A 14,341-nucleotide genomic window follows, 5' to 3' on the forward strand; every position below is an offset into this window, starting at 1 on the left:
AGAGGTCATAAGAACATCTCTGAAGGACATTCACACTATATATATATATTTTTTTTTCTTTTCTTTATATTATGCGGTTTTCCACTGTAACTAGGGTATCCATAGAAGCTTGAGTTACAGGAAAAAACAGCCCCCTGTGGTGACACTAGTAGGGGTACGTAAGAGGGGTACATACAAATCTGACAGAAAAAACTGTGTATGCCTTTTTATGAATTTATTTTTTAAATATTGTATGAGATTTTTAGTTTATATACCTAGGTGTTTCAGTGTTATTGTATTTATTAAAGTAAAAAATGGAATGTTATTAAACATTTACTGTCTTGGTATTAAGGTTATCCATAAATGGTACTTTTTGTGCCAGTGCAGTTACCAACAGTAATGCTATTCTAATTATAACTGCTAAAGAGCAATTATATATTCATGCTTTTCCTTACTTACTGTGTCTATCAATAGATGATATTTAAACAAGCATTTATTTTTTTGTCACATATGCAGATTGTATAGTCTAATGTAAGAGCTAAACCTTAGTTACAAAAAAAAAAAGTTAGTGGTATGAACCAATGGCTATTAATCTGTTGTTCAGTGATTTGTAGCTTTAAGTATTGTGGTGGAGTCATGGGTTTACAGTACTCATACCCATTATTCATGTCTAGTAAAACATACAATTTGTTGTGGCATAGGAATATGAAATCTAAACAAATGCATATCAACAACATTATTCACATATGTACAGTATATACATACCTTCTGATGCCCTGCACCAATATTTGCACCAACTGTTGCCATTGTCCTTTGGTCTCTGACCCTTTTGTGCAGTATAGGCAGGCTTGAGACTGCAGGAGTTACAGAACTTTTGCCTTTAGGCTCATGGCAAACTTCTTTTGTGGAGGGCAATTTCTTGTAGGAGATTTTGTTGTTGGCTCCTTTTGTGGCAACAGTTGAATGATCCTGATATTTCCAGGCAGATACTCTATTGGTAGATTGTTGCCCTGAGATTGTGGGTCTGCTCTGATAGCTCCTAACAGCAGTATCGTTTAGTGGCAAAGCTATAATTGACTGGGAGGATGTCAGCTCGGAAGAAACTTCTAGTTCCAAAGACTTATCACTTGTCTGTTCTATTGTTTTTTCGGTTGGACATGCCTCAAACATACTCTCTATTTGATCCTCTGCGGATTCCTCTACTGGCATCTGTGGTGTTGCAGCCCTGGCAGATCCACTAAGCTCTCCACAATCACTGTCATGAGAAGAAAGAGATAAGTAAGAGTAGAAGTCACCTCTTTCAAGCTGTTTGCGAGAATATTCCAACACTTTTTCTCTAATCTGTGCCCCAGCCCCTTGGTTCTGGCCTTCTTGTAAAGATGATCCGTGCAATGCATTAGATGTCATACCCAGAATTTCCTTTACAAAGTCTTGTACAGAACAATCTGGACTGTTAGACCTTTCATGTGCAGAGCTATGACAAGAACAAGACCCCTCATCTATTGACCCTGAAACAACAGCAGAAGGTTGATCTTTTTCCAGTGGCAATGAACTATTATCAAGCATATCCACATCAGCAACAGAATCACTTGTAACACGTAAATTGCTCTTCACTTTAGAAGATATCCCAAGCTCACGGGGTTTGTGGAAGGCCAGTGCAGGCATGCTTGGAGGATGAAGTTTTTCTGTTTTGGTAATTGATATAGATGGGTATGGGCCAGACTTTTTTTTTTTCTCTGTAATGATTCTTTTAGTCAGACTATCCTTCATTGTTATTTCCTTAGTATTAATGTTTCCATTCTCCATATCATCTACCAGCTGAGTTGAATTCAGTAATGTTCCTTCCTCTCCTACTTTTGTCAAAACCTTGCAAGTATCTTTTTCATTTCCATTGCTCTCTTTCTGTCTTTGTATAAAACCCTTCTCAGATTTATGTGTCCCAGCCATGTCTTCTACTAGTCTATTAATTTTTCTTCTCTCTCCTGGTAGGAAAAAAGAAGGTTTAATCCATGCTTGCAACTCCCTTCTAATAAAATCAGACCCTAAGGGCAGATCTGTGCCATCACCAGCTTCATCTTCACTTCCGAAACTTGAGTTTTGTTCTTCAAGTTCCTCTTCCTCCTCTTCCTCAGTTAAAGTGAGAGTGGAACTTGACAGCAAGTCACTGTCATCTTCTTCATCAGTGCAGGCTGAGGTACATGATACATTAACAATCATGCTCAGATTGGCTTCACCTTCCTCTCCTCCCAGGGAACGACTCAAGTGCTTGCGGAAAGAGGCATTGGAATTGAGCAACCCAAGTCGGCCTTTTAGAATAACCATATCTTCAGATCTTAGTGAAAGTTCCTCACTGCTACTCAGTTCTGTCAACTCGGAACCAACATCTTCATTCCCTGATGATTCTTTATCTTGTGGACAGTGCAGACCAGTAAGTGATGCCCTCCGAGAACCACTCCTTAGAGTAATGTCATCAGAAAGACTACGCTTCATTTTTTGTTCTGATGGGCAGTCAATTTCTTCCAATCTTTTCAGTAGGTCCAAGGTACGCTTACTTAATTCTTCTCCCGACTCACTACCTGGTGTAACATCAGCTGAACCTTGCTGACTAAATAGGTCTTCATTGCTCTTATATGAGGCTGGCCAGCTCTCGAGAGACACACTACGTCTGAGAACTGCAGACTCTAGAGCTTCACCAGCCTCTGACAGAGATTCTAATGAAGATGAATTAGGGGGAGTATATTCTGGACTCAGTACTTCAATTAGATCCTCAACTGCATCTACTGGGCTATGGTCTTCTGAGCTAACTGTAAGCATTGTCCTGTTTGTACCAGTCTGACCTGGAATTCTTTGGAGACAAAAACTGGGCATTAGCCTTTGAGTTTTTTCCAGCATCACAAGTTTGTGTTTATCATCTTGTAATTGTGAAGAATCAATAAACATGAGCTGACTTTGTGGCTTTGTTCTGGAATACTGTGCATATCCAATTTCTTTACCTCCAACTTGCCCCACATCCACATTGTGAACCAAATACCCTTGTGGTATTTCCCCATCAAGGGATAAACAACCTTCTGAATTGGCAGCAGTCACACCTTCACCACTTGCTATTCCACTCTCACTCTCCGAGTGGCCACACGAATCCTTCGGATGTTTTCCTGAATGGAAATGAGGAGTTTTAGAAGATCCATTAGCTAAGTCTGGCAAAGATAAAAATGGAAATCCATGTAGAAGAGAAAGAGGGAGAGGTGCTAGGGTGCCAGACTTGTTCGCTTCTTCAGGTGAATGATCTAGGTTTGTTCTGAAAAGCTCCATATCATGTATACTGTAGACTTGATATACAGCAGGTATTTGGAGAGAACTGTGCTGTTGAATTTGATCAGAAACACCTTGTCCTAAGCAATGTCTTGAACCTGAAACAAATGTCTCTGTTTTTAGCTGCTCTTTATCCTGATCGCCACACATGGCCACAGTTGTGATATCAGTCTCATCCCATTCCAAGGCTTCCTCTCCAGGAGCACTACTTAAATCAGCCCAATCAGGGTCCACCAGAAGATTAATCTCCTAAAACATCAAAATTCAGAAGTTAATATAATGTATCAAACACTTATTAGGCTGGTGTTACACAGATGTCATGTGTACTCATTTATCATAGCTTTTTTAAGGCAGAAAGTTAAACTAATCAGACAACTCAAAATACAATGCAACAAATTGCTTTTAGAAATGTTCAGTGTTGCATGCAGTAGTGATGCTATTTAAGAAATAAAGCAAGACTGTGTAGTGGGTGTGACAAAATCGCATTCAGTAGCCAAATGCAGGTTGTCACAACGCCTGTCAGAAACTTTGGGACCACAGCAAAATTGCTAAAATTATGCTATGCAACGCTAGCCTTAAATGGTATTTCCAACTTTGCAACCATGTTTTATTCAAATAAAACAACTTTGCAGATAGTTTTGAATTAAAATATCTTACTATTTTGTGTCTACTGATTCCATATAAGACCTACTCCATGGTTATAGACTACGGTAGGATTATAGATGGACCCCCTGTCTTTTATCAACTTTATCAACTATGTAACTACAAACAGACTCGTTTGAAGTCTGTTACCATGGAGACACATAGGTTTGTTTCAGAGCTGTAGACACAAAACAGCAGGATATTTTTAATCAAAACTGTTTGAGAAGCACTGGAGCTGCAAAAAATGGTTGAAAAGTGGAAATACCCCATAAAAAAAACAACAAAACATACTCGTGCCATAAAAGAAATGACACAAAGTGATCAATTATACAAGAAAAAAAACAAAAACTAGATGACACCGATCTGCATTTTGCACTAGAAAAAAAAAGTAATATCTCGAATGTATACATTAGAAATTCATTACACTACAGTACCATGGAATAGCCTCACAACTCCTCCCCTAAATGCAGGTAAGGGAGGCAAAATTCTTGCGCTTTTAAAGCAGCAGCACCCCTATGATTTATCTGCTGTAATCTGATACTTGCTCTGGACTCAACACAAGCCAGATTAATTTAATCATTTTCAAAGCGTTTACCCTAAAAAAAAAAAAACTGTAAAATGAGCATCAAACTCACCTGCTCTTCACCCAGTTCTCGCTGAAGGCGTCTTTGCCATTGTGTACTCTGCATCACAATGGCTTCCCATCTCCTCTCTAAATTGACACTAAGAAGCTGCAGGTTGGGAGCATCATGTTGTGGAATCTGGTCTTGGTTTAGAAGATGGTGACATAAACGCAGGATGGATGCCACCGCACGCCTACGCAGCCTTAGCTCAGAGCATAGACTCTACAGGGAAATACAGGTTTATATATATATGTATTAGATATAGTACTGAAATGACCTTATAAATTGAAATAAAGGTACTGTAATTGACTCCTTAGTGTATCAGCAAGGGCTTAATAAGTATCCTGCTTTTAATATAATATATATTGCTACTTATTTTAAAGAAGACATTTCACCAGGCCATATAAGTTGAACTGGTTAACTGACCTGAATAGCGTGGTCTCCCTGATTCCAGCGGTGATTTTCGTATTTTTTTTCCTGGACCCCCCCGTTCCAGAGATATGGCTCCCTATATGCACATTTTCTGCAGTTAGCCAACACGGTGGAGCTAGCTTCCCTGCCTCTGATGCTGACCAAACAGCGCGAGGCAGCTTGAGGGTAGTTCATGCTTTTTTGGCTGACTACAGCAAATTAGCATAGGGGGAGCCAACACAACATTGGGTCATAGCTCTTTAACGGGGGGGGGGGGGGGGGGGTCCAGGAAAAAAAACAGAGCTGGAATAAGGGAGACAGGGTTATTCAGTTCAATTAAGCACTTCAACTTATATGACCTAGTGACACTTCCTTTTTAAATGGCCACTATATAAAGCCACTGTAGTAGAAATGTATAACCAGACATGGCTTCCCTTGACGCTAACAACTAAACTACAGGGCTTAGAAAAGCTTCTGTACAAAAGGGGTTGTCTTCATGAGACAACCATTTAAAACACTCATTGATTTTGGAATAAATATCTGGTATGTCCTTTATCGTGAGTGCTTTGGCCTGGAAAGAGTTATGGTTTAGCACAAATTTTAGTGCCTCTTTCTGAGCTTGGTGGTTTAAGTGGCTTGTGAACTAAGTGGAGTTCTAAAACCGGATTGTGTTGCTGTACTTCTGTATTGTGTTGCTGTATTTCTGTGTTTGTGAATCTGTTTTGATTGCTAGCAAATAGAAGATAGCAAAAACTCACACAATTTTAAAAAAAAAATTGTACATTTTTTTTTTTTTTTCCCTTGCAGATTCGTTCCAGCTCAGCAGTTGACGAGGGGGAAGGGGTTAACTGGACACAGGTGGTATAAATTAGTCATCAGACCTCATTTTGAGCTTGCTCTTTCTGAGCTTGGTGGTTTAAGTGGCTTGTGAACTAAGTGGAGTTCTAAAACCGGATTGTGTTGCTGTACTTCTGTATTGTGTTGCTGTATTTCTGTGTTTGTGAATCTGTTTTGATTGCTAGCAAATAGAAGATAGCAAAAACTCACACAATTTAAAAAAAAAAATTGTACATTTTTTTTTTTTTTTCCCTTGCAGATTCGTTCCAGCTCAGCAGTTGACGAGGGGGAAGGGGTTAACTGGACACAGGTGGTATAAATTAGTCATCAGACCTCATTTTGAGCTTGCTCTTTCTGAGCTTGGTGGTTTAAGTGGCTTGTGAACTAAGTGGAGTTCTAAAACCGGTTTGTGTTGCTGTACTTCTGTATTGTGTTGCTGTATTTCTGTGTTTGTGAATCTGTTTTGATTGCTAGCAAATAGAAGATAGCAAAAACTCACACAATTTAAAAAAAAAAATTGTAATTTTTTTTTTTTTTTTCCCTTGCAGATTCGTTCCAGCTCAGCAGTTGACGAGGGGGAAGGGGTTAACTGGACACAGGTGGTATAAATTAGTCATCAGACCTCATTTTGAGCTTGCTCTTTCTGAGCTTGGTGGTTTAAGTGGCTTGTGAACTAAGTGGAGTTCTAAAACCGGATTGTGTTGCTGTACTTCTGTATTGTGTTGCTGTATTTCTGTGTTTGTGAATCTGTTTTGATTGCTAGCAAATAGAAGATAGCAAAAACTCACACAATTTAAAAAAAAAAATTGTAAATTTTTTTTTTTTTTTCCCTTGCAGATTCGTTCCAGCTCAGCAGTTGACGAGGGGGAAGGGGTTAACTGGACACAGGTGGTATAAATTAGTCATCAGACCTCATTTTGAGCTTGCTCTTTCTGAGCTTGGTGGTTTAAGTGGCTTGTGAACTAAGTGGAGTTCTAAAACCGGAGTTGAAAAGAGGAGTTGAAGCCCCAGTAAGTACTCTTTTACTTCTTTTTCTTTGACAATTGTTCGCTGTTTTGGTGTAACTTGGATAATGGATAGCAAGATTGGAGGTTTTCTTCAGTGCACAGTTTGTCATATGTATACACGACTGGAGCCGGAGTTCCAGGGTGAATATCTCTGTGGCAGATGTGAGCATGTTGTTCACCTGGAAGCTCGTATTAGAGATCTGGAGGAGCAGAATGCAACACTGAGGAGGATAGACAATTTTGAGCGGAGCTTGCTGCTCACAGAGCATGCAGTTAGTGGGTTAGAACTGGAGGGTGAAGACATGGGTGAGCAGGATCAGGTAAGTAGCTGGGTTAATGTAGTTAGGGGCAGTAGAAAGGGGTCAAAGACAAGGAAGGCCGATCCGGTTTCTGGCATTCCAAGCAAAATTGCCAGGTTGGGTGATGATGCGAGGGTGTCAGTCTCAGAAAAGGCAGCCCTAGTGGATACTGATCTCCCTAACAGCCGGGAGAACAGCCCAGCTAGTAGTCGGCGGGATGGTAATGCAGGCAAGCCAAGACAATTGATAGTTGTAGGGGATTCTATAATCAGGAAGACGGATAGAATAATTTGTCGCCAAGACCGCCTCAACCGAATGGTTTGCTGTCTCCCTGGTGCCAGGGTTCGGCATGTGGTGGAACGGGTGGACAAATTGCTGGGAGGGGCTGGTGATGATCCAGCTGTCGTGGTCCATGTCGGTACCAACGACAGAATAAATGGTAGGTGGAGGAGCCTTAAGAATAATTTTAAAGAACTAGGCTACAAGCTGAAGGGAAGGACCTCCAAGGTTGTATTCTCAGGAATACTGCCTGTGCCATGCGCATCACAGGAAAGACAGCGGGAGCTTAGGGAGTTAAATGCATGGCTGAAGTCTTGGTGTAGAGGAGAAGGATTTGGGTTCCTAGAGCACTGGGCTGACTTTTCATTGGGGTACAAACTGTATTCTGCAGATGATTTGCACCTAAATGGAAGGGGGTCCGCTGTGCTGGGGGAGAGAATTCTAGCTGGGGTGGCGGAGTATTTAAACTAGGGCTGAGGAGGGAGGTCAATGTAGAAAAAAAAGGGGTAGCCAGGTTAGAGAGGGGTCAGACTATATTGGTGGGGGGAGAAACAGAATGTGGGGAGAGGGCTAGACAAGATAAGGAGATCCTTTCGTTACAAAACATCAGTGTAAATAAAAAGGACCGATTAATGTCAAATCACATTTCTGATAATAAAAGTGAAAAACTGACAGGCAAGTTAAAGTGTATGTTCACAAATGCCAGAAGTCTAGCAAGCAAAATGGGGGAGCTGGAGGCCTTGATACTGGAAGAAAATATAGATATAGTTGGTGTTGCTGAAACATGGCTGGACTCTTCACATGACTGGGCTGTAAATCTACAGGGTTTTACACTTTTTCGGAAAGACAGGACAAATAGGAAAGGTGGTGGTGTATGTCTGTATGTGAGAAGTGATATGAAGGCGAGTGTGAAAGAGACAATAGTGGGTGAAGACTGTGAGGAGGTTGAAACCTTGTGGGTGGAACTAGAAAGGGAGGTAAACACTGAAAAAATTACTTTTGGTGTAATCTATAGACCCCCCAATATAACTGAGGAGATGGAAGGTCAGATATATAAACAGATGGAGCGGGCTGCACAGGCGGGTACTGTAGTGATAATGGGAGATTTTAATTTCCGGGATATTAATTGGTGTCATGGTTCGGCTTCAACTGCAAAGGGGAGACATTTCCTCAACCTGTTGCAGGAAAATTTTATGGGCCAGTTTGTGGAAGACCCGACTAGAGGTGAAGCTCTGTTGGATCTGGTCATTTCTAATAATGCAGATCTTGTTGGGAATGTCAATGTTCGTGAAAACCTCGGTAACAGTGATCATAATATAGTTACATTTTACCTATACTGTAAAAAACAAACGCAGGCTGGGAGGGCAAAAACATTTAATTTTAAGAAAGCCAATTTCCCCAGGATGAGGGCTGCAATTCAGGATATAGACTGGGAAGAACTAATGTCAAATAATGGAACAAATGATAAATGGGAGATTTTCAAATCTACTTTGAGTTATTATAGTGCAAAATTTATTCCTACAGGTAATAAGTATAAACGACTCAAATTAAACCCCACATGGCTTACACCTTCTGTGAAAGGGGCAATACATGACAAAAAAAGGGCATTTAAAAAATACAAATCTGAGGGTACAGCTGTAGCCTTTGTAAAATATAAAGAGCTTAATAAAATCTGTAAAAATGTAATAAAATTAGCAAAAATACAAAATGAAAGGCAGGTGGCCAAGGATAGTAAAACAAATCCTAAAAAATTCTTCAAGCATATAAATGCAAAAAAGCCAAGGTCTGAACATGTAGGACCCCTAGATAATGGTAATGGGGAGTTGATCACAGGGGATCAAGAGAAGGCAGAGTTACTAAATGGGTTCTTTAGCTCTGTATATACAACAGAAGAAAGAGCAGCTGATGTAGCCGGTGCCAGTGCTGTTAATATATCAGTTGATATACTGAATTGGATGAATGTAGAGATGGTCCAAGCTAAATTAAATAAAATAAATGTGCACAAGGCTCCGGGACCAGATGAGTTACACCCTAGAATTCTTAAAGAGCTTAGTTCAGTTATTTCTGTCCCCCTTTTCATAATATTCAGAGAATCTCTAGTGACAGGTATAGTGCCAAGGGACTGGCGCAGGGCAAATGTGGTGCCTATTTTCAAAAAGGGCTCTAGGTCTTCCCCGGGTAATTATAGACCAGTAAGCTTAACATCCATCGTGGGGAAAATGTTTGAGGGGCTATTGAGGGACTATATACAGGATTATGTGACAATAAATAGCATTATAAGTGACAGCCAGCACGGTTTTACTAAGGACAGAAGTTGTCAAACTAACCTAATCTGTTTTTATGAAGAGGTGAGCAGAAGTCTAGACAGAGGGGCCGCTGTGGATTTAGTGTTTTTGGACTTTGCAAAGGCATTTGACACTGTCCCCCATAGACGCCTAATGGGTAAATTAAGGACTATAGGTTTAGAAAATATAGTTTGTAATTGGATTGAGAATTGGCTCAAGGACCGTATCCAGAGAGTTGTGGTCAATGATTCCTTCTCTGAATGGTCCCCGGTTATAAGTGGTGTACCCCAGGGTTCAGTGCTGGGACCACTATTATTCAACTTATTTATTAATGATATAGAGGAAGGGATTAATAGCACTATTTCTATTTTTGCAGATGACACCAAGCTATGTAATATAGTTCAGACTATGGAAGATGTTCATGAATTACAGGCAGATTTAAACAAACTAAGTGTTTGGGCGTCCACTTGGCAAATGAAGTTTAATGTAGATAAATGTAAAGTTATGCATCTTGGTACCAACAACCTGCATGCATCATATGTCCTAGGGGGAGCTACACTGGCGGATTCACTTGTTGAGAAGGATCTGGGTGTACTTGTAAATCATAAACTCAATAACAGCATGCAGTGTCAATCAGCTGCTTCAAAGGCCAGCAGGATATTGTCGTGTATTAAAAGAGGCATGGACTCGCGGGACAGGGATGTAATAATGCCACTTTACAAAGCATTAGTGAGGCCTCATCTAGAATATGCAGTTCAGTTCTGGGCTCCAGTTCATAGAAAGGATGCCCTGGAGTTGGAAAAAATACAAAGAAGAGCAACGAAGCTAATAAGGGGCATGGAGAATTTAAGTTATGAGGAAAGATTGAAAGAATTAAACCTATTTAGCCTTGAAAAAAGACGACTAAGGGGGGACATGATTAACTTATATAAATATATTAATGGCACATACAAAAAATATGGTGAAATCCTGTTCCTTGTAAAACCCCCTCAAAAAACAAGGGGGCACTCCCTCCGTCTGGAGAAAAAAAGGTTCAAGCTGCAGAGGCGACAAGGCTTCTTTACAGTGAGAACTGTGAATTTATGGAATAGCCTACCGCAGGAGCTGGTCACAGCAGGGACAGTAGATGGCTTTAAAAAAGGGTTAGATAATTTCCTAGAACAAAAAAATATTAGCTCCTATGTGTAGAAATTTTTCCTTCCCTTTTCCCTTCCCTTGGTTGAACTTGATGGACATGTGTCTTTTTTCAGCCGTACTAACTATGTAACTATGTAACTATGTAACTATGTACTCAGTAAAATGGGGGTCTCCTTTAGTATGCTGCAATTGACGCCTGACAGCCTATACACCTGCATCCTGCGGGATGCGAGTGTATGGGCTCTCTACGTCAATGCTAACCAACTTAAAGTGTCGTTGCCAACCAAAGTTCATTATAATGGACAGGAAATCTTTAGTATCCTGTAACTATGACGGTATACTCTTCAATAATGGACGTAACAACCAATCTAAGTAGCCAGAAAGAGGCTCAGTTACAGAACCTTTTCCCGCCACTATGGGACGTCCTGGTGGACAGATCATTACATTGATTTATGTACCTTCAGGATGAAATACCAATATGTTTTTTTTAGGGAGTGATATAATTAATTTCTCTGCAAATCAATCTGAGAAATAACCCACTTCAAGCCCTTTTCTCAACAATGATCTCAATGTCCCTAGTTATGTCATGGTCGGGTCCTTTTTTAACATTTCATAGACTCTGCAGTCATCCAACTGACGATGGGCCTCCTGTATATAATATTATTTTGATAATAATACGATATTGCCTCCCTTGTCTGCCGGTTTTAGGATTCCTTATTGGAACTGAGCCACTTTAGTGCTATTCGTTCTTCAGTAGATAAATTAAATATAGCAGTAGGATAAATTAAACATTTCACATCTCCTGTGACATCTTTTAAAACATATCCAAAGATGAACCGGCAGGCAAGGGAGGGTTAATAGTGGATGGTACTCCACCCGTGAATCTTTCACCACTACAAGGTTCTTGATCGTTGTCTAGCTCTTCTAACTGGATGTCCATAAGTGTATGTAATATTTTTATACAATATTGTACAGGATGTAGGATTGTAGACCTAGTCATAATTTTGTTGCTTAAAGGTGATGCTTACTTATTGCTTTCTTGTTGCCTTCCTGCATTTTATGAATATCATCCAATATTAAATTTTTTTTTTTACATTTAATTGTTTGTGCATGCAGTCAGTAGAGGGAATGCCATCATTTATATGTGCTTACTAGTCAAAAAGTGCACCATGTTAGATATAAACCTCAAATAAACAGTCCCTGTTAGTAAACCAGAAAATAAGTTATGACAAAAAATAAGCTGTCAAATGTATTTGACAGTTTATTTTTTACCATAACAAGTAAAGAATTGTGATTATTTTATGGAAGAAGGCGCAATCCACAATAGTTGATACGTCGTTAGACTTATACCTCTGTTAATTATTTTCCGTAAGGCTTTAGTTTATTTTTAACAGAATAGCGTAGCGTGCTGCAGTATTATATCCAGCAAAAGAACTGATACCTGACGGAAACATGACTGATCCATTATAAGTCAATGAAGAAAAAAATTGATCCGTCATAACTGATCATGACGGATCATAACAGATCCCTCATTTCCGTCATGGCTCCTGTAAAAACGAAAATCATGACGCAAGTGTGAGCAGAGACTTGGCCAAACCAAATTTAAATTATAAATAATAATAATACTTAAAAAATAAGAAAAATAATTATAAAATGTAACATAACTGCAGGTAATGATTTTAAAAATATAGCATTATTTTTTTATTCACACTCCAGATTTCTGTCTATTTCCCATCAATGCTAATTCTGAAACCATGGCAGTGAACAGGTTAACTGTCAGCAACTGGAGAACCAAGTAGGGCCATCAATATGATTCGTCTTACACAGGCACAGAGTCTGACAAATAGGCAGATTAAAAGGCCACGGAGAGCCATCTCTCTCTGCCAATTATCATCATGTATCATCCCTGGCCCAACGAGGGAGGCAGAAATATGGCCTTTTAAATGGCACTATTAAAGTGTTCGCTGATAATGAAGCACATGGCAGGGTCCTAATCACTGCTCACAAGGGAAAATGACCCAAGTCAGTCTAAACATCAGCCAGGCAAGTAGATGAAAGGAGGGCAGGGATTCAGTAGATATATTAGTAGCATCTAGAGTATTATCATATGATGTTTGATTATACAAAATCTAATATAGTATAGCTGTCCCCGTGATAGAAGATCTATGTCCCGCTTGTATTTTAGAAATATATACGCAGATATAAAATAATTTCCAGTCATTACTAGACTCCCTTTCCTGGGGTATTTACATTATTAATAAGAGTAATTAACAACTACAAAAATTACTAGCATTTGAGAATACTCCATATAGCAATGAAATATTTGGTTGCAGTTAAAGACATTGTTGCCTACTCTTCTGGAAAGTCCTGAAACAAGGAGACCTCACAACTGGCAGTGTCTTTTGAACAGCCATTAATTTGTGGGCACTGAGGCTGCCACCTGTTGTCGTTGTAGTGGCCCTGTTGTTGACACTTATGGGTGGCACGGTGGCAGTCATTGTTATGCAGATGCTTCTTTACATAGTCACAGTACATAGCACAAGATCAGAAAGGATTTCCTACCATGCAAACATATAGCTAACAGGAGACTAACCCCAGAACATAGCGCAAATGCAACAGAAACTGAGTCCAGCATAAACCAGATGGTCAATAGGGACTTGATCCAGTCTATAACACCAGACCACTAATAACACCTTATTCACAGGATGTTTTTCCCTTACCTAGGGAGGAGTCCTGATGTATGAATCCGACGTAAGGTAGCGATGTATCCTACTGTATAGGCATATCGTGGGATATGTCGCCCGAAACCCCTAGGGCAGAGCGATACCTGAAGTTCTGTGCCCGGGCAAGTTTCTGACGTCACAGCACACTGGGGCTTCTACAGTCCCGGAGTCCCTGGGCAGAGTGATTCCGATGCACTGGTCGTTGACTCCGTAGTTTAAAACTCCTGGCTACGGACTCTGGAAGCCCTTGACATCACTCTTCATATATGGACAATGATATCAAGAGCTTTACAATGCTGGAATGCCCAGCCAGAGAATCAGAAGCGCTCTGACCGGGCATTCTGGCTCTGGAGAAGCCCCTAACATCACTGTCAATATTTGGACAGTGACTTCAGGGCTTCTCCCATCCCGGAGTCCCCGGCCACAGCAATTCTGATGCTCTGGCCAGGGACTCCGTAGTTGAAAGCCCCTGACATCACTATCGATATACGGAGAGTGGTGCCAGGGATTTCCTCAGAGCCAAGGGCTACCTGATGTTCTTCCTAGGGACATCAGTCCTGGGAAAGGTTCCCGAGGTAAACATTTAACGTATACCTCTGACGGATGCCATACAGTGGCATCCGTCACACATAGGCTTCCATGTTGAAATAAAACGATACTGCGCGGTATATGTTTTTTTGCGGCATTCCTTAGGATTAAATAATGTTGTCTATTACATTATTTCATCCTCCAAGAAAAAGGTAAACTGATGTATATCAGCCCGACGGAGGACAAAAGGATACTCATTTAGCATCCATCAGGCTAATGGAG

General features: G+C 40.2%; 1 protein-coding gene across 2 annotated transcripts in view; it reads right to left on the reverse strand.

Annotated features, from left to right (window-relative positions):
- The window catches only part of AKAP6 (A-kinase anchoring protein 6), a 439,319-nt gene that overhangs the window by 13,419 nt on the left and 411,559 nt on the right, over positions 1–14,341 (reverse strand). For both annotated transcript variants that reach the window (XR_012851289.1, XM_075843564.1), the window contains exons 12-13: positions 4,566–4,775; positions 745–3,537 (exon numbers count right to left, since the gene is read on the reverse strand). Coding sequence is in view for 1 of the 2 variants with exons in the window: in XM_075843564.1 (XP_075699679.1) it covers positions 745–3,537; positions 4,566–4,775 (3,003 nt within the window). In the remaining variant the exon portion in view is untranslated. The remainder of the gene's footprint in view (positions 1–744; positions 3,538–4,565; positions 4,776–14,341) is intronic.

Source organism: Rhinoderma darwinii, chromosome 12 (genome assembly GCF_050947455.1).
Source record: "Rhinoderma darwinii isolate aRhiDar2 chromosome 12, aRhiDar2.hap1, whole genome shotgun sequence".
Classification (NCBI taxonomy): domain Eukaryota; kingdom Metazoa; phylum Chordata; class Amphibia; order Anura; family Rhinodermatidae; genus Rhinoderma; species Rhinoderma darwinii.